The following is a 19,032-nucleotide window of genomic DNA, read 5'->3' as shown; positions in this document are numbered from 1 at the left end:
GTAATTCTACTATAAAATTGAATTTACTCCAAAAGAATGATTAAATTAGACCATTTCCAAGTCTTATTTGGAGATATCCTTACTAGAAGAATGACAGTTCTTTACTGATCTTGTTTCTTTAGAGAGCTGTCTTCGGTGAGAATAATAGTTCTCCATTATGCAATAACCACTACACACAAACAGAATGTTATGTTTTATAATGGAAGCGACCACTGTTGTCTCTTATGCAAAATAATGAATAGTCTTTTGCATGTTGATGCTGTCTAAAAGTTTTTTTTAGTCAACGATGAAAGTTTATATATATTTTGTATGTATATCGAGTTTTCGCAGCTCTGATATAATTATAAAGTCTGAATCCCCCTGGAATTCGAATATTTTGGTTGACCTCACAAAGACAGATGTTTTTGACGCCGTAATTAACAAAGAAAGAACATTAACCAAAAATTATGAAAATAATGAAATTATTTTTGAAAAGAGATTATCTTAAACCTAAAAAAGCAGTAAGCATGTTTGTTTTCTTGATAAGGTAGGAGGAATGAGCCTCTTTCTTCCTAACCTGGTTAATATAATCCCAATTAGTAAAATTGCATTGAAATTGTCGTATATTTATATCCATAGAAAGTCAAACAAATATTAAAACCCTTTTTAAAATAGATGACGTGGCAAGTTGAGGAGTTTTAATAAAAAGAGGCACCGCGCGCATGTCTTTTCGATTTGTATTTACTTTTTTCTCCTAAAAATGGCCGGCGAAGACTCTTCCGATTCCATCATCGTCAACGTCGACGGAGACGACAACAAATCAGCGCTGTTCGGAAAATACGACCTCGGAAAGCTTCTCGGCAGCGGCGCGTTCGCCAAAGTCTACCAAGCGGAGGATCTCCACAACGACCGCGAGAGCGTCGCGATCAAAGTCGTCCAGAAGAAGCGTCTGAAAGACGGACTCACGGCGCACGTCAAGAGAGAGATCTCCGTCATGCGCCGCCTCCGCCACCCTCACATCGTCCTCCTCTCCGAAGTCCTCGCCACCAAGACGAAGATCTACTTCGTCATGGAGCTCGCCAAGGGCGGCGAGCTGTTCTCCAGAGTCTCCAGCAACCGTTTCACCGAAGGTCTCAGCCGGAAATATTTCCGGCAATTGATCTCCGCCGTGAGGTACTGCCACGCGAGGGGAGTCTACCACCGCGATCTCAAGCCGGAGAATCTCCTCCTCGACGAGAATCGGGATCTGAAGGTTTCCGATTTTGGTCTAAGCGCGATGAAGGAGCAGATCAAATCCGACGGGATGCTGCATACTCTCTGTGGGACCCCTGCTTACGTGGCACCCGAGCTTTTAACGAAGAAAGGATACGATGGATCGAAAGCGGATATTTGGTCATGCGGCGTCGTTTTGTTTCTTCTAAACGCGGGCTACTTGCCGTTTCGAGATTCAAATATCTCGGGACTGTACAGGAGAATCCGAAACGCTCAGTACACCATGCCGGAGTGGACTTCCCCGGAGCTACGGAACCTTCTCCGTAATCTGTTGGAGCCGAGTCCGGAGAGACGGATCACCGTCGATGAGATTTTGAACGATCCGTGGTTCAACCACGGAGTAGATCCGAGTGAGATCGTGGGGATCCAAGTCGATGACTACGATCTAGAGGAAAGCGGGAAGAAGCTAAACGCGTTCGAGTTGATCGCGTCGGCGTCGACTGCGAATCTCGCAGGTTTGTTCGGAAACTTCGTGACGCCGGATCACTGCGATCAGTTCGTCTCCGATGAAACTCCGGCGGAGATTATGGGGAAGGTGGTGGCTGTTGCGAAGCAGTTGAATCTGAGGATCGCGAAGAAGAAGGAGAGAGCGGTGAAGCTGGAAGGGTCGCAGGGAGTGGCGAACATCGTTGTGAAAATCCGGAGATTGACGGATGAGTTGGTGATGGTGGAGATGAAGAACAAGCAAAGAGACGTGGGCTTAGCTTGGGCCGATGAGCTCAGGCGAAAGCTACGTCGTATCATTAACCAACCGGTTAATAGGGGTCCGTGAAATTGTTTCAACCCCGAAACCAATTCACTCGGAATTTTCAAATGAACAAATATAACCGGTTTTAATGAGGATTCGAGAAGCACTGTAGTGAACCAGTTCGGTTTACAGTGGAGCAGAGAGTTATGGGAAAATTGGCCTCTCTGTATATAAAAAAACAAGAAGAAAAAATGAAGAAGACTAACAGGAATTCCATTTTTTGTTTCTCTTTTTTTTTCAGACTATTTTTAGCACAATACAAAATTATTTGCTACATTCATTTGAGAGAATTTGAATAAGACTTTGATCTTTACCTGTATGTGTGATCTATGTGTGTTTTGCAGATTTGTCCTTTGTTTAGGCTAATGAACATGCCAACCGTTTGTTATATTTAAGACTGATTTATATTTGTTGATGATATTTGGGAATAAGAAAAAAAGCATTTCTGTATGTTATATGTATCTGTATGTTATACTTATATGTATTCTCCACTATTTTGAAGCTATGCAAGTTTCTTTGCAACATTAAACTATCTAACAAGCTTCAAAAGTTTTTTGCTTGGTCGGTACAAACTACAAAGTATTGTCATTATTCTTATGAAACACAAGATTAGTGGTAATATGAGTAGTGAATTAATTTAACAAAACAAACACATTGCGTGTTAATGTCAATTCTTTTATGTGTGCATATAGCTGTTTATGTTATTGTTTGACACATTGTACGAAGTGAAAACATATGAAAAGTTGACTGGCTTTATTCAATTTAACTAGTTGTGGTATGGTACAAAAGAACTAAAGATTATTACATTACAGGCGTGTGAAAGCTCTAGCATGAGCCACTAAAAACAAATGAAATAATTTTCTCTATGGACTATATAGACTATAGTCTTAGTATCTGCATGATCACTAGTAAGTAGCTAAACCCTTTTTTTAGCAGAAATGTACAGAATTAAAAAACGAAAATATATAATCTTCAAGACAAAAACGAATCGAAGAACGAAGAGGACTCATCGTTTGGTTCATCTTTTGCTCTAGAGAACCCACCACCAAGGAAGTTATTATTGTTCGTAGCGTAACCAAAAGACCCGGGATTAGTGTTGTTGTTGTTGCTGTTGTGAAGCATTTGAAGCGTATACGGTGCTTGGGAAGAAGTAGTGTAACTAGTGTGACCAGCAATCGCATTTGGTCTAATTGGTGCTGAAGAAGAAGGATCTTGTGCCAGTCTGTTCGTGGTGTATCCGCTACCACGAGCTGCAGGTACATCGTGGTTGTGTTTCCCTTCATAGGTTGTGATCACGGCTCTCATATCATGTGATGCTCTCTCAACATGTTTTCTCACTGGACAACCGGTGGTTGTGCATTTGTAGTAGCTTCTGTTAATATTCATCAAGTGATAAAAAAACATAAGTTTGTGAGACTGTTGATTCTAGTAGATAAGGAAATTTTCTTAAAAGAAAAACTGAATATTTATTAGCAAAAAAAAAAAAAAAACTTGAACATAGGATTTTTAAGACTATATAAATACAGGTTTAGTGAGTTGTAAATTATTCATTTTACAAAATCAAGAAGCTACACATGTTTTAAGTGTTTACCTTGGATTAGGGTTGCCTTTAACGACCTTTTGGCCGTACTTTCTCCATCTGTAACCATCGTCAAGAATGTCAATATCACTTGTTGTCTGCACAACAATCCTCGGCTCTCTCACTGTCTTGCTTCCATTACCATTCCCACCGTTTGTTTCGCTTTCTCCTTTCCTAAAAAACACATACAAGAAACAAACATTTTAAGAAACTTTCTAATTCAAGTAATATTCAAAAGAGAGTGATTTATGATCTTTTACCATCTCTTTGCTTCAGGTTCACTCCCACAATCTTCTTCCTCTCCTCTGCTGAGAACCGATAACTCATCGTCTCCAAGAGAAACAGAAGTAGTATTATTATCTTGTTGGATCACAAAGGAATCAGAGTGATCACCATGATGATCAAACACAGCTGAATGAAACGCCGAGGAAGAAGAAGAAGAAGAAGAAGATGATCTTCTAGTGGACTGAGGTTTAGGATGGTTATGGCTTCCTTTGTAAACAATCTCTGTGATCTGACCTTCTAAAGATGTTTCCACTTTCTTCTTAGTTGGACAGTTTGGGAAAGTACACTTATAGTAACTCCGAGGATTCTCGCTACCTTTCACTTGTTTCTGTCCGTACTTTCTCCAGTTGTAACCATCCTCTCCTTTCCTCTGCTCTCGTCCATTGTAGTGAGTGTTGTTGTTTGGACGAGTTTCGGTCTGGCTCCATTGATCTGTCTGGTTCTTCCTCTGTTGTTCCTGAACACAAAAAATACTTAAACTCAAGGAAAAGAAAGAAAAAAGGATTTGAATATAGAGCTGTTTGAGTAACATACCTGTGATTGAAAGACAGAACTGTTTGTTATTGTTGTTGTTGTCGGAGCAGAAACTCCGAATGAGTGTGTCTGAAATGAGAAGTCAAAGAAGTTAATGTTGTTGTTGTTCTTCTTTGTCTTCTCTTCCTCGTTTAGACTTTTCTGGTTGCTTTCGTATGTGAGAAGAGCTCCAGTGGTTGGAGAAGCAAGAACCTACAAAACAGAATCAAGAATGGTTTTAATATATAAGTAAATAACCAAGAATGATTTTAATATAATCAAGAATGATTTTCAAGAACTGGAAACAATCTTATGTTATATCAATAGTTCTAATTCATCTCAAAAGCAATTGAACTAAAGAAAAAAACAGAGAGGAGGCTTACGTTAGCAGAGGAGGCAACAAAAGCAGGGGAATCAAGAAAAACAGAGGGGCTGAAACAAGTGGAAGGAGAGACTAGAGAAGGAGAGATTGAGATTGAAGAAGGAGCAAAAGATCTGAACTTTGGTGGGATCTCAAGATCTTCAAGAGACGATGATGATGGTCTTGCGGACCAATTAGCAGAACCATTCATGTTCTGTCTGGTTCTGCTATTGTCCATAGTAAGAAGAGACGAAGCAGCCATACAGCAAAAAGAAACAGAACTTTTCTTTGTCTTATGAAAGACCTACTTGAGATATTTATAGTAAGTGGGAGAGCTTGGAGAAGGGGGCAAAGAAGATGAAGAAAAAGAGATGTGATGGGTAAAGGTTCTTGAAAGTTTTATGTATTTTGTTTGTTATGTCTGTATATATAAAACATATTGCACGATCTGATTGGTTAGTTTTTTTTTTTAGCTTTGGTTTTTCTTTGATGGCCCAAATGAAGAAAAAAAAAGAGAGTGTAGTTTCTGAGAAGGTGATAAAGAGTTTGACCGTTGAAAAGATAAGAAGATGGAGAAGAAGAGGAGGAGGAGAGATGGTCAGACCATGTGGCCTTGACTTTGAACGAGGCGTGCTTACGTCAGCTTCGTGCTTACGTCATCCTTTTGGATGCATTTCTGACCGCCACGTGTAGTTTCTTGTGGTTCAATTCATTTGGATAAATTTACGGTTTTCCATTAGGTCGTCTCTTTTCTTTAAAGCACATGAATGGAGATTAGGAAGTGGTTAATTAGCAAAACCTCCTAATTAAAGTCGTATTAAATCCATGTGCGGTTACTTGGTTTCGATCTATTTGTTTACTCATGTGCCTCTTACTTTAGTACACGGCCTACACGTACAAAAGACGTGGTAGTATGTGATGCTTCCAGAACCACGTTGTAATTTTTTTTTTTTTGGACGTTGTAATTAAAAAGAATCTCTTGCACATGAACGCAAGTGAGATACACACACATCTCGTCGTCTAGCTAGCTTGCAACATCTCTCTTTCTAAACGCAGCGTTTTAACGTCCGTATGCAAGAGGCTGACACATCGCGACCACGGCCGTCCGAGTCTCTGATGGAACGGATGAAGACGAGCTGTTTATCCGTGGCAGTCTCGCTTAAAGAAGGACTTAGCTACGTCAAAGCCTTCTTTGTCGGCCAGGTACGTTTTAAAGATTGTCTTTTATCACTCGTTAAGTTTTCTTGAGCTTCCGTTTAGTGTGTGGTTTAAGCCACTGAGGAAACGACTATATGCATGTATAGAGAAGATATATAAATAAAAGAGATTGATGTTAGGAATATCCTGTCCGGTTTTAACACGGTTATCAAAGACTCATGGGTCTTGAATCATGATCACATGACGCGTTTTGGGTGGCTCATGTATTACTTAATAAATTAAGTACTGCCTATTATATATCTCTCTTTTTATTAGCCACTGCATAAAATACTTGTGTGCATTTCCTGACTTGCATCCGCGTTGCTATCTAACAAGTTGTACATGTAGAAGCTTCAAATAGTTTCATATTGTTATGGTCAAATACTAAAACGTTCATTACTTTTTATTTTAAGTTTTGAGTAAAATATATTAATTCATGACATTTTGGTTTGAAAGACAAAGAGGTTGACGGCCAAGAACGAGAAAGAAGCTACGGATGCTCATCTAACAGAGACAAAAATGCAAGTTGAAGCAACAGATGAAGCAGAGAACGCCAAGAAGAGGCTTCATCAATCTTCTTAATGTTTTTTGGTAATTAAATGTGTTTTTTTTACTAATTCCAAGGGAATGTCCTCTTAATTCTGCGTTTGAAGAATTCTTCAAAAAAAAAAACCTGCGTTCGAAGAAATAATTAAATTCTGTGAACATACTCCCAAGTTTCAAGAGAGATTTCAATGTAGTCACTCCTCTAAACTCTATTTTTGTTTTTGTCCCTACTTCTTCGATTTCTTTCCTATCGAACACATAAGTGAAGCAAATCTTATTTATATGCTATTGATTACCATTGTCTTTAGAAATGGTATGACACATTTCTGATCCCACAATATTGCATATTCATGTATTTTCACGAGAAGGGAGTACAAACTTGAATAAGCATTTGCTCAACGAAGGAATCTTCTCAAAGTGAAAAATATGGTTACGAATTCGGTAGAGCTAGATGAACTGTATAGAGTAATCCTGCTAACGTAACCGTTAAGAAAGAGATGATCGTCAGTATCCAGAAATCCTGATCACATCACTCACATTAATTATAATCTCAAACGCAAATCATGTGTGTTGCACTGAATGTTTGCATGTAAAAAAAAGAAAGACACAAATGAAAAATGTAAGACACAAACACTAACGATTAAACATGATTAGTTGTACTTGTGATTGATGGGAAAATGAGTCATTTAACTATGTTACCTTTGGATTGGATACAATGATACCCAATAGGTAGGCCATCAAGTCAAGAGCTGATTGCAATGAGTTTTGAACTCCTCCAACCACACAACGGTCGGATTCTGAAACTTGATCCTAATTTTTTAAGAGACCAAACGTTATACTAAAAGGTTATTGTAACTCTGTTAACGGAATATAGTCATAAAGTATTTTTTCTTTTGCTGTACCTGCATTTGCTGGATGACGGCGAGATCAAACATCCACAAGCAAAGCCTTGAAGCAGCAACTCCACCCATTAGCATGTACGATGCTATGAACCCTTTTTAACCAAAATAGATCCAACACATACCAAAAGGCAGCTCCACTGCAAGAATAAGAATCCTACTTTTTGTGACTATTGTTTTTCACATGTCTCATATATAATTGATTCTTCTAAAGGACTACACAAGTAACATAACATTTAGCAAATAAATATGTCTTAACGAAAATGACAAAATGAATTGTTGTAACCAATCAGATGAACCAAAATGTGGTACGTATTTCTTGTTATTTCTATTAGAAAGAGTACATACATTGATACAGTAAGCTATGAGAATCTAAAACTTAAATGCACACAATTCATCATAGTCTCATGATTATTAAGATTGCCATTATTATAGTGATTGACTATCTCTAACATAACTCTTTCAAATGGATTAGAAGTTCCAAGTTGGAAATATACCTGAGACCAGAAGGACCAGAGGCCGGTTCTCAGCGTTAGATATGGCTTTTCATTAGAGGATAGATGACCGTAGCCGCTAGTCCAACCGTGGCACTTATTCCTCTGCCTATACCGATGATATATGTAGGTATCCCTTCCCATTGCAATGTAGCCGTCATCAACGTTCCAAAGCTGTACTAAGGCAGTCAAGAGATTCAATAAACCATTGAAATTTAACAACAATTTACTTGACATCCACATGAGAACCATTCATGTGAACAAATCCAAAACATACCTGAGGACGGTGAAGAACAAGAGATCTAGTGAAACACCAGGGAGTACCACTTCTTGATTGATATAAATTCTCCACGCGCCAACAAAAGAGGACGTGGATACTCTATCAAGAAGCTTCAGCATTGGGGTTCTACGCGGTGGTCCTTGAGAACCCTCCTCGGTCCCCGGAACAATAGAAACAGAAACAGGTGGATCTGTTTCTTCTACTGGATTTGTCATGGAACGCAAGATCCGTCTCTCATTGCTTCGTGCTATCGCAGGAACATCACTGTATAGAGATTTGAGGAGCCAATATTCAACCCAAGCTGTTATAGTGGCCCAAAATGCAATAGTGATGGCTGATGCCTTCAGTGAGACAAAGCTAATGATGAGACCAGTGATTACTGGAGACAGTAGCTTTGAGCTCAAATCAATGCCTCTAATGACAGAGTTCATTCTTGTCAATACCTCTGGTGGATGACCTTCCGACATAACCACACCCCTGTTTAGTGGTACAAAAGAGCAAAACAAACTCACTATAAATTGCATGCAGTGTGCTAATATCATGTGAAAAAAACATTACCAGTCTCGTTCAATCAGAACGGTTCCACCAAGAGTAGAAAGCACACCAATGGCGCCAGCAACATTCGTCAACACAACCAAGGTTGCAAAAACAGGGTTATTCCGGGACTTAAGATCCGAAACTAGGAGCAACTTGATGACTGCGCCACCAGCAATGGTGTAGGAGAGGTTCTGACATAAGAGCCAGAGTCTAAGAACTTTAACATAGTCCATTCCCTCGATCCATTGCCCCACAATGGGGCCAAAAATGGCAGTAGAACCAGACTCTATCGCACCATATATGGCTGCAAGAAGCAGAGAGTTTGGCCACAAGTAGATCATATACAAAGCAACTGAGAATACCCAAGTTCTGCATCAAAATGGAAGACAGTGTGACAAAAATGAAATGTATCCACCATATTCAAATGATCTAACAATATAGAGTGTTTTTTTCTTCTTCTCTTTTGCTTGTAAACCAACTTTGAAGCCATTCAAGATTTCAAATCAACTAAGCAAACCAAGAATCTATTCTATTAATTCTCCTGTATGACCAGTTGATATGAAGTTATGTCCAATTTAAAAAAAATAAGGAAGCAATGTCTAACAGTATAATATCTAATTATACAGTTCTAAAAACCCACGATCATCATCTATCGAAAAACAGTTATGGTGAACTCCATTTAAAAACAGTTTGTTTTACTGACCTATTTAAAAACATTTACCATTATGTAATTGCCTTTCTTTTCATATTTATAAAAAGAACGTGGTTGATATTAACGTAACTACTTACAATATTTGATATAAACCATATTACTTTTATGTAACTCCCTGGAAGTGGTTGATATTACTTTTACGTAACATAACTCACTACAATATTTGGTATAAACATAGATGGTTGAGTATTATGACAATAAGTAGTTATGATCTACATTCGCAAATCCTAGAGAAAAAAATTAGATATTCAGAGATATAATTAGTTATAGTCTGGATTTTATAAAAATTATATTTCTTAAAAAATATAAAACAAAAAATATATTCGTCCTTTTAAGGACGGATTATAAATTTGTCTCAACTATTTGAAAAAATCAATTTACGAATGCGAGTTATGAGTATTTTACTCGGATGGGTGCGGATTAGTAGATTTTGGATTGTGGGTACCCGCCGACCCAAAAAGTATTTAAAAAAAAAATGTAAACACTTTTTAAAAAATATGGTATTTTTAAATTGTTAAATATATATATATTTTTATTAGAAATATAATAACTAAATTAAATAATTAATTAAAAAATTATAATCCGCAGAAAGCCGCAAAATTAAATGCGGCGGGTGCCGATATAAATTATTTGTTTGTAGGTTGTGCGGATCATAATTTTTACCAAAAAAATTGAAATCCGCGGGTTGGCAGGTTCGACCGACAATATATCGGATCAATTTTTAAATTGCTATTATTTAATAAAATATATTTTGATTAATTTATACACAAATATGATTACAAAGAAAAATAAAATATAATCACAAAGAAAAGACAAAAATGAGAATTAAATTAAAATAAAAAATATACCCGCCTTTTAAAAGACGGATCAGAATCTAGTAAAATAAATAAATTTCTACACCACACTTTTACCCTTTTCAGTTCTAAAACAAAACAATAAAAAAGGTAAGAGATGAAAAGATTAATTTATAGGAAATGTACTAGAATGACTCAAATTAGTTGAGAAATTACTAAAATAACTCTTAAAAGTTTAAAATTACTAACATTATTTTATGGTCGAAAATACCATTGACTCTAGTTATAATCAAAAAGTAATATTACAAAAGTGTCATTTAAATTAATTTAAAAAAATTCGACGGCAGACTTATTTCGCGAAAAATAAATCTATCGTAAGATAAGTCTGCTATAAAAAACTGTTGTAAAATATATATCTGCCAAGTATTTGGTGACAGACTTTTCTGGTACGACAGATTTTTTAAGCCAGCAGATTTTTGTGGCCGATTTAAGATTGTTGATAGATTTATCTATTTTAATCTGTCATATGTAGTAACCGATTTGTTGAAGTCACAAGTTTTTTTTGAAGTAGTCAGAGTTTTGAGACAGATATGTTTATCGGAAATAGACATATGTTTTGCTGATAGATATGTTTGCCCGATTTAATTTTACGGCAGACTTTTGAATTCATTTGGTGGCAGATTTTTTAAATTATAGTCTTTGACAGCAGATTTTTAAATAAATTTTAATTATTAGAGTGAGACACAATTCGAATTTCTGGTTAAATTCATCTAAATTTCGGTTTAATTTAAATTGGATCTCGGTTTAGATTGATTAAATTTGGTTTTAATTAATTTTGAAATTTGGTTTAGATTTATTTTCGGTTTAAATTAATTTAAACCAATTTGAAACATTGATTTAATCTAAAAGATATGTCCACGTTACATTGATAAATGATACAATCGAATGTTGAAAATCTAAACAAGAAACAACAAAAAGAGTTGTTACAATAACTACTAAACTAGACAAGAACAGCCCTAGCAATAAACTCTTGACCACTGTCTACATCCAAGACTCCAAAAACAATAAACACACATCCACGCATTATTCAAGAACACTCGTGCTCCTGCTTTTCTTCCCTAGAAGGGTTAGCAGCCAGGAAAGTAGCAACATTAGTGGTTCTACGCATCGTCTCTTCTCTTCCCAATTTGAATTCATGTTCCAGTCCAACCTATTCCTGAATGTCTATACAAATTTATTCCCATGAACCACTCTCCATTCCTACACACACCCATAATCTCAGGATCCACTGCCAAGAAAATGGTGAAAAAACAGTTCATCCGTTAGCAATACGACGATCATCTTTATTCTTTATTGACCCAAGCATAAGTTTGCACTTTAATCTTCTCCGAGTTGTCTTGCGTGTCTTCAAACCCTGCAAAAGAGAGATTGGGGAATCCCATGAAGTGTATAACTATCCTTGCCTTCGTACATTAGAACTTTGATGGAGTCAACAAGGCTGCTAAAACCAATACGACCCTATGGATAGTGATTAAATGCTGCTGGATCAAACACCCTCTTACCACAATGAAAAGGGATCCGACTATTGCTTGAAATACCAAATATCCCATGGACAGTAGACAGAACAGACCAACCATTCTCCGTTTCTCTCTGGACCAGTTTCTGCATATCGAAAAAGGCTTGAAATTAATATATTTATCACTCACCGTTTCAATATTCTTCGATTTTGAGGCGGATGTGACGAAGCCAAATCGGAGTTAGGGTTCCGAGTTAGGGTTCGGAGTTAGGCTTCATCGTGTACAGGGACGATGCCGATTTAGGGAGGATGTGACGAAACGAAAGGCGGCTGCGACTGAGACTGAGATGAAGTTGTCGGAGATGGAGGTTCGATGTGTGAAGGAGAATGGAGGTGGTGAAGAAGACAGAGCCTCGACAAAAGGGGTTTTTTTGGGGAAAATATTATACAATTTCCTATTTAATTAACTCAATGGTAATTTGGTTAATAATAAAAGGAAAATTGGTTTTCTCGTATTTTTGTTACCCCTGTGATCTATTCTAGTAATTAAGAAAGTTTATGAGTTAGTATAGTCATTATATGTATTATTTGAGTCATTATAGGTAATTTCTCTTTATATAATTAAAACTAAACCTGGCACTCTATCGTGCAAGAAAATATCCAACGTAAAGAAATATAATGAAACGTCGTCGTAACAGTGGTGGTGGGTTTTGTGGCTGCCCTTGTCCCACTACTTCACGTTGTTCATCCTGTTCAACAACCGTCACCGCTTCTGTCGCATTCTCCATTTCCTGCTGATAAATATATTTCAAAACATAAACATGGATCATGCATGTGTTTTACTTTTCCAAAATCCCAAGTGAATTATGTTGTTACTTTAGCGTTTTACAGAACAACATTTGCATGTATGTGAATATGTTACAGCAACAACAAAATCATTCATCGAAGAAGATCCATCTCGATAATTTCTAGGAATAAATCAATCCGAAAAGAAAAACGATAATTATTTGTTCAAAAGAAAAAAAACGATAATTCTAGCAATACATCAGTCTGAAAATTCTCAAATACGAATGAAACAAGAACCTTACTTCTGCGCCTCACACGACTACACGAGCTTGAGAGAATGAATGATGGAAACAGAATCGTACTCTATCAGAATTGCGTTTTGAAGGCTAGTTTTGTTATTATTTGTGATATCAACAATTGTCTATGGACTAATAACAAATATTCCCAATTGTGTTTAAAAAGAGTTGTACCAGTAGCAAGAAGTAATAAGAGTTTTGTTATCATTGGTGATATCAATTTTAACGAAGGAATACAAATATTCCCACTTGTGTTAAAAGAGTAGTAGCATCTAGCAAGGTGTGGTTGAGGAAGTAATAAGAGTGTAGAAAAAAAAAAGATTCTCTTCACTTTATTTTTTTTGTTTTGTCTTTAAGCATAGTAGATTCTGTTAATTATTAACTCTGTAAAACTAATTTATATTAGACTTTCTAAAACAAATATAAATTGAACTTTAAGCTGATGGTAGTGCAATCGTAAGTGGATCTTTTTTTGTGCAAACGATCATTTTACACCACCGGATTACATGATCAAGAGAAAATAAAATGAATAGAGGAAGCTTTTGTCGTCGAGAAAACATTCAAGGAAAGAAGGCATGCCTCAGACGCTCTTGACGGTGTTGTCTTCATTACTGGCCACCACACTTGTACAAGACATCAGTTACCAAACTACTAACGCTTGTCCCATTGGTAAAGCCTTTGCAGCAGCTTTCTAGAGAATTCGGAAAATATACTCTTTTGCCAATTAGAATCCGTCTCATGTACAGCTAGAGAATTCAGTTTCTACAGATTATACTATGAACCTTTTGATTTGATTCATATAGATTTAGAGACGGAACACGGTTGATAGACCATTCCAAGTCGGATAGTAGAATTAGTGTGATGCCAAAAATTTGGAATGTTCTATCAACCGTGTCCCCTCCTCATATATCGACTGAATTACTACTTATTAGTTACTACTAATCAAACCATAAACATGACTATTGGAGCATTTACTTTTGATCTGTTTGGTCGGCAAAAATAAAATTAAAAAGTGCATGTCAAACTAAACATCATAAACAAAAGCCCACAAAACCTCACCTCACACAACACCAATATTAAGGGAAGCTGTCTTGTTGGGTTGCTTTCTTCTCCACCTCCCTGTCAACTTCTTTGATTGTCATTTCCTTTGTAATTCAGTAATTATTTTTTTAACAAGATTGGTTTTATTGTTTTGGTACGTATGCCTTAAAATAAAAAGAAGAATCATAATCAGTGTAGTAAGATTATAATAAATATTAACGTGGACTAATAATATTTGTGAAATCAACATCAGTTTCAGTATTATTTATGCACAAATTATGTACTAATCAACACTGAAAAAGGTACTACTTCAATGATTTGATGTGTTGGTCCGAAGTTCTTGGTAGGATAAACCTCTCTAGAAAATGATATCTCCTCTTTCTCCATGGATCCAGTTAGCAGCATGCCTACTCAAATCGACAGTGATGAAACATACCAAGATGACTCAAAGCTTGCAGTAGGTTCAGAGGAAGAATCTCATATTGTCAAACCATCATTTGCTGATGGCTGAGAATCAAATGTTTCAGAGAGTGAGTTAGAAAACTATTACCTTCCAGATCAACTTCTCATGTGGTATTTGGACGATGCCACTGTTAAACTTGATGAGGACTAGGGATGAGTTGTTATGCTCTTGTCATATTACATGAGCTCTATTAGACTATTACCCATCTTTGTTTTTAGGCTATAGCAGTTTAATAAGTTAGTTTAGTTATTAAGTAACTGAGTTTGGTCATTTGATAGACCAAGAGCAATAATATATGTAAGGTGTTTTAGCTTTTGAGAGTAAATCAATCAAACATTAAACCTAATCTAATCTCTTAATCTTCTTCTCTCTATCGTCATATCATCATCTTCAATCTCTCTCATACTGCCTATTCTCTTTACCAAAATCCAAAGGGAAAGATTGCAGAGAGGATGATGATGTGACAGATCATGATTCATACTTAGCCAAGCAAAGAAGACGGTCCATGGTGACTATATTTAAGAATAAGATTGAAGATCAAATGGTAGATGAGAGTGACAATGAAACAAAAGGTGATGAGTTTATGAAAGAGACACTACCTTTTGAGGACGATGAGGTGAATTCAGAATCTGAAACCCGAGAAGAACCAGCCTTAAATGAGAAACCATTATTCGATGGCTTGTCCACACTACATTTGGATAGCTTTGCTGATGTTACTCTAGTCAATTATGAACTGAAGCAACTAGAACGGTCTGCTGTTATGAGTTGCTTGAGACGGGTCTTGTGCTGAGCACAAAGTCTGGAGAAGTAGAGGAAGTGCCACAAGACCTGGAAAATTCAAAAACAAACAACACTTGTTGTTAAGAGTTCTGCTGAAAGCTGAGCAAGAACAAATGAAACTTATGAGAAAAGATGTTAACTATATTCTTTTGGTGTTAAGTAGAGGTTTATGTGATGAGATAGTTGGTTACGGTCAACAAGTTCTGTCGCCAAATCAGAAGATAAGAGGCTAATAGGCATTGACGAGGGTTCCAACAAGGCTGCTATGATGTGGTGAGCTATTTGTAAGGCGTTTTAGCCATTGAGAGTAAATCAATCGAACATTAAACTAATCTCTTAATCTTCTTTCTTTATATAGTTTTACTTATTTGGTTCAGTTTGGTGACTGGTTTAGCATTGGTTCATTTTTTATTAGAAGAGGCTACCTGATTTTTATGATGTGATAAAATTTAAATCGATAAAATAAATGATTTACGTGAAATATAAAGATATTTGATTTGGTAATAAACTTTTGAACATATAAATCTAAAAATGGATCAAATCAAAGCTTAAATAAAGAGTCAATAGGTGGTTCCATAACACCAAATACAGTACATGGTTTATTATTTTAGGAAGGTCTCAAATCTCGTTCCAGTTTGATTATAAACCAATTCTTTTAGGGGTATGTATTCAACCAAAAGTTTCAGGTGATTTGTATTAAAATAACAAATCCACTGTTATTCAAACATGAATTTTAAAAACTCATTTAAAATCTACTGTTATTGAACTTGACATTTCGTAAAGTACTCTGAAATCCACTGTTATTGAAAATATTTTAAGTTGTGGAATTTTAAAGTTTTGAGGTGATTTTAGGGTGTTTGGTTGGAGTTTCTTAGTTAAAAAAATAAAACTCAGATCTCATTGTTTTAGGTGATATTTTAGAGTAGTTTGACAAAAGTTACATAAATCTTTGCAACTTACTAGAATCATCTAAAACTCCATTAAAAATCAAATCACATCAAATGTTAAATTGAATACATCCCCTTAGTTATAAAATAATTTTACTATTATATTTTTGTATATTGTTATTTTTAAGTTTTTTCACGTTAAATATCACTTTAATTTCTGAATTTTTCCCACATATATTATGTCATATTTTTTATATATTATAACGAATTGATGTATTTTAACCAGAATTGTTCTGTTGTTGATGGTCTTCAATTTGTAACATCTATATTCCTTTTTTCCCTACCATTTATCAAAATTCCACCAGACTAATGAATAATTATTTTGTTCATTCTCAACATTTTCAAATGCGGGGCAGATCCAATATCATGATTGATCACTAATTTCTTTTTTTTTCCTTTGGCTTTCATGGTTGTTGTTGCCCAACTTTTTTACCTTTCTTTCAGCAATTTTCAATTTTCTTTTTGTGATGTCTTTGTATGTTTGCTTCATTGTAAAACATTTCTAATACTATTAATGTTCTGCATACTCAACTATTTATTGAGATATATAAAAAGAAAAGAAATACTAAATTTACAACTGTAACATTGTTAAATTATATGTAGCTTAATATTCATAGGGTCTGAATGACAATATATATGAAAACTGCAGTGCAATTCTAGTAGTAACAAAACATATAAATGTTATATAGAGATTTTTGTTATTATTAAGTGTGGTGCATGCAATACGATTTGTAAATATTTGAAGGCATAGTCAATAAACTGCAGATGCTTATAGCAAACAAAAGACCCACTAATTGAAAAAGAAAAAAGAGCCTTTGAAGAAAATCTGGCATCCTAGTGATGCGTTTTGTTCCCAAATCTCCTATCTTTTTTTTTGAAAGACACCCAATTCTCATATTCAATGCAAAGTCTAAATTCAAGGTATCAACAAATCTATACTATTAAAAGAGAAATATTCTGTAAAAAATCTACTTAAACAAGTTTGTTGCACATTTTCATTAGACTAAAAATACTTTAGTAGTACTTTAAATTTCGACTAACCATATATTACCATATATTTCTCTAACAATAATTTAATTAATTTAATAGGTGATATGATTAGATTTCTTAAATTTTCTGAGATCTTCTTTAAATAAAAATAAACTTTGAATTTTTGTAATTTCAAAGCCATCTTATGTCTTTTTAAAGGTTTTTCGAATTTCCAATAAATTTATAATCTTTTTTTTTTTGTAAAAATATAAATTTATAGTCTTACTTCATGCTTCTTTGAGATTTGTCGTGCTATGTTTGCTGCCGGCCGGCGGAGACTGAACAGATGGAATCTTCGAACTGGTGGTGGCAAATTCACTCGCTAGTAAGTCAAACATTTTTGTGACTATTTATTTATTCTTGTTTATGGATTAGTCTTGTTATTAATTTTGTGGTCTTAATGGTATCGCAGTTCTCCAGAACTTAAAGAAAAGTTTCGTCTTCATCACAAAGAAACAATGGAGAAGTCTAAAACCAAAGACGGCTAATATTTTTTACTTGTTTCTCGATCAGCTCCATCAACCGCTTTTTTTTATATATTATCTTTATGTGCTAGTTAAAATGCAACAGATGTTTTGCTATCTTAGCTGTTTATGCTAGATTGTTTTTTTACTAGATTGTTAACTTTCTTTTATAAAGCTATGTTATATAGTATTCTTCCGGGAGGTTCTGAAAACGTATCAAATACTACATAATCAAAAACTTCAAAATGTGAACATGTCATTGGCAATACTAACAGCGAACAGAATATGTCGAGGGAAATATAATCTCAATCGACAAGAGGTCTCTAAGATGGTGATATAGTGTGTCTTAAAGCCTCAGGCAACACCAACCCAGCCTAGAAGGTGATCACGGGAAAGTAGAACACCTCAGAGGCAGAGCCGGGCCTGGATACAAGCCCATCAAGCATTTGCTTGAGGGCCGATCACTATAAAATATATTTTGGGGCCTATTCACAAAGTTTACATGGAAGAGATGGTGCATGTACCTTATATTTGTACTAAACTGCCAAGCGACCTGAGTTCGAGTAGCAGCCAGTGCAGTTTTTTTTTCTATTGCTTTTAGTTATGGGGTTGTTTTTACATTAAGTTATGGGGCCAATTTTTTTCTCTGGCTTCTAGTCGGGTTAATGTCAGGCACGACTCTGCTCAGAGGTTACAAAATTTAAAATGGTGGAAGCCTAGAAGGTCATGGAGATGACCAGAGTAAATATTGAGGAAGATTAAACATTGAAGAAATTGTTTATTAGGTTTTTGATTTAGGTTCTGCACCATGGCAAGATAGGCCAAGGCTCGACGTTCGAGGGTCTAGCTCGGAATCGAGCTTTAGGAGAAGGGGGGGAGGAGGTTATTGAAACACGAATTAATTTTGTGGAATTTGATGATTTAACAAATTTTATAAAATATTTATATATAAATTTTTATTAATTGTATATAGAATTATGTTGATCGTTATTAATTTTTAAAGTAAGAAATTAATGATGGTAGAAATATAGAAAAAAATCATTTTAATCATTAAAGCGATAAAATGTTATTATATCTTTAAAATATAGATATCTATATATAATAGCACTCGAATCTTGTACCTCGTGACATCATCTTTTTATAGAAAAAATGTTATAATCCATAAAACAAAAGAAGTTCTAATCCATAAAACAAAATTTTGTGGAATTTAATGATTCTAATAGTTGATAGGATTTAACAAATTAACTAGATTTAACAAATTTTATCAAATATTTTTACATAGATTTTCATTATTTGTGTATAAAATTCTTTTGATTGTTATTAATTTTTAAAGTAAGAAATTAATGATGGTACAAGAAATGCAAAGATAATCATTTCAATCATTAAAGAGGTAAAATGTCATTATATCTTTGATATTGAATATATATATATATATATATATATATAACAGCAAACACAAATCATGTACCTCATGATACCATTTTTTTATAGAAAAAAGTTTTTAATCCATAAAA

At 35.1% G+C, this 19,032-nt stretch overlaps 4 protein-coding genes across 5 annotated transcripts; 2 read left to right on the top strand and 2 right to left on the bottom strand.

The window, feature by feature from the left end:
- The first annotated feature begins 595 nt into the window (after positions 1-595).
- LOC108809884 (CBL-interacting serine/threonine-protein kinase 22-like) lies at positions 596-2,316 on the top strand. The gene has a single exon (XM_018582020.2). It carries the CDS (start codon positions 740-742, stop codon positions 2,021-2,023), a length of 1,284 nt encoding a protein of 427 aa, XP_018437522.1. The 5' UTR covers positions 596-739; the 3' UTR covers positions 2,024-2,316.
- Positions 2,317-2,733: 417 nt separating this feature from the next.
- Positions 2,734-5,139, bottom strand: LOC108805809 (probable WRKY transcription factor 33). 2 transcript variants are annotated; one of them, XM_018577758.2, is made up of 5 exons: positions 4,760-5,139; positions 4,398-4,589; positions 3,839-4,320; positions 3,591-3,752; positions 2,734-3,371 (listed from the first exon to the last, which is right to left on the bottom strand). In XM_018577758.2, the coding sequence occupies exons 1-5, from the start codon at positions 4,997-4,999 to the stop codon at positions 2,972-2,974; spliced, it is 1,476 nt and encodes a 491-aa protein (XP_018433260.1). In that variant the 5' UTR covers positions 5,000-5,139; the 3' UTR covers positions 2,734-2,971. The 2 variants fall into 2 exon arrangements, with proteins under 2 accessions (XP_018433260.1, XP_018433262.1); XM_018577760.2 differs by having other exon boundaries at positions 3,839-4,311.
- Positions 5,140-5,559: 420 nt separating this feature from the next.
- On the top strand, positions 5,560-6,723 carry LOC108810904 (uncharacterized). Its single transcript, XM_018582976.2, has 2 exons — positions 5,560-5,940; positions 6,391-6,723. Exons 1-2 carry the CDS (start codon positions 5,809-5,811, stop codon positions 6,514-6,516), a joined length of 258 nt encoding a protein of 85 aa, XP_018438478.1. The 5' UTR covers positions 5,560-5,808; the 3' UTR covers positions 6,517-6,723.
- Positions 6,724-6,828: 105 nt separating this feature from the next.
- On the bottom strand, positions 6,829-13,042 carry LOC108808782 (solute carrier family 40 member 1). Its single transcript, XM_018580880.2, is given in 11 exon segments — positions 6,829-6,930; positions 6,932-7,000; positions 7,180-7,290; positions 7,383-7,471; positions 7,474-7,519; positions 7,877-7,914; positions 7,917-8,047; positions 8,151-8,630; positions 8,712-9,059; positions 12,346-12,503; positions 12,801-13,042. Coding segments are annotated over 10 exon segments (1,569 nt in total). The 5' UTR covers positions 12,501-12,503; positions 12,801-13,042.
- Between the last annotated feature and the right edge of the window lie 5,990 nt (positions 13,043-19,032).

The sequence above is a fragment of the Raphanus sativus genome, chromosome 6 (genome assembly GCF_000801105.2).
Source record: "Raphanus sativus cultivar WK10039 chromosome 6, ASM80110v3, whole genome shotgun sequence".
NCBI classification, from domain to species: Eukaryota; Viridiplantae; Streptophyta; class Magnoliopsida; order Brassicales; family Brassicaceae; genus Raphanus; species Raphanus sativus.
This window is presented reverse-complemented; position numbering and strand designations above follow the sequence as displayed.

Bases quoted from the DNA above. Each gene is read 5' to 3' on its own strand.
- LOC108810904 (XM_018582976.2), top strand. From the start codon at position 5,809: ATGCAAGAGGCTGACACATCGCGACCACGGCCGTCCGAGTCTCTGATG. The intron at 5,941-6,390 runs GTACGTTTTAAA...TTGGTTTGAAAG, and splicing joins AAGCCTTCTTTGTCGGCCAG to ACAAAGAGGTTGACGGCCAA.
- LOC108809884 (XM_018582020.2), top strand. From the start codon at position 740: ATGGCCGGCGAAGACTCTTCCGATTCCATCATCGTCAACGTCGACGGA.
- LOC108805809 (XM_018577758.2), bottom strand. From the start codon at position 4,999: ATGGCTGCTTCGTCTCTTCTTACTATGGACAATAGCAGAACCAGACAG. The intron at 4,321-4,397 runs GTATGTTACTCA...TTTTGTGTTCAG, and splicing joins GTTCTGTCTTTCAATCACAG to GAACAACAGAGGAAGAACCA. The intron at 3,753-3,838 runs GTAAAAGATCAT...TGTGTTTTTTAG, and splicing joins GAACCTGAAGCAAAGAGATG to GAAAGGAGAAAGCGAAACAA.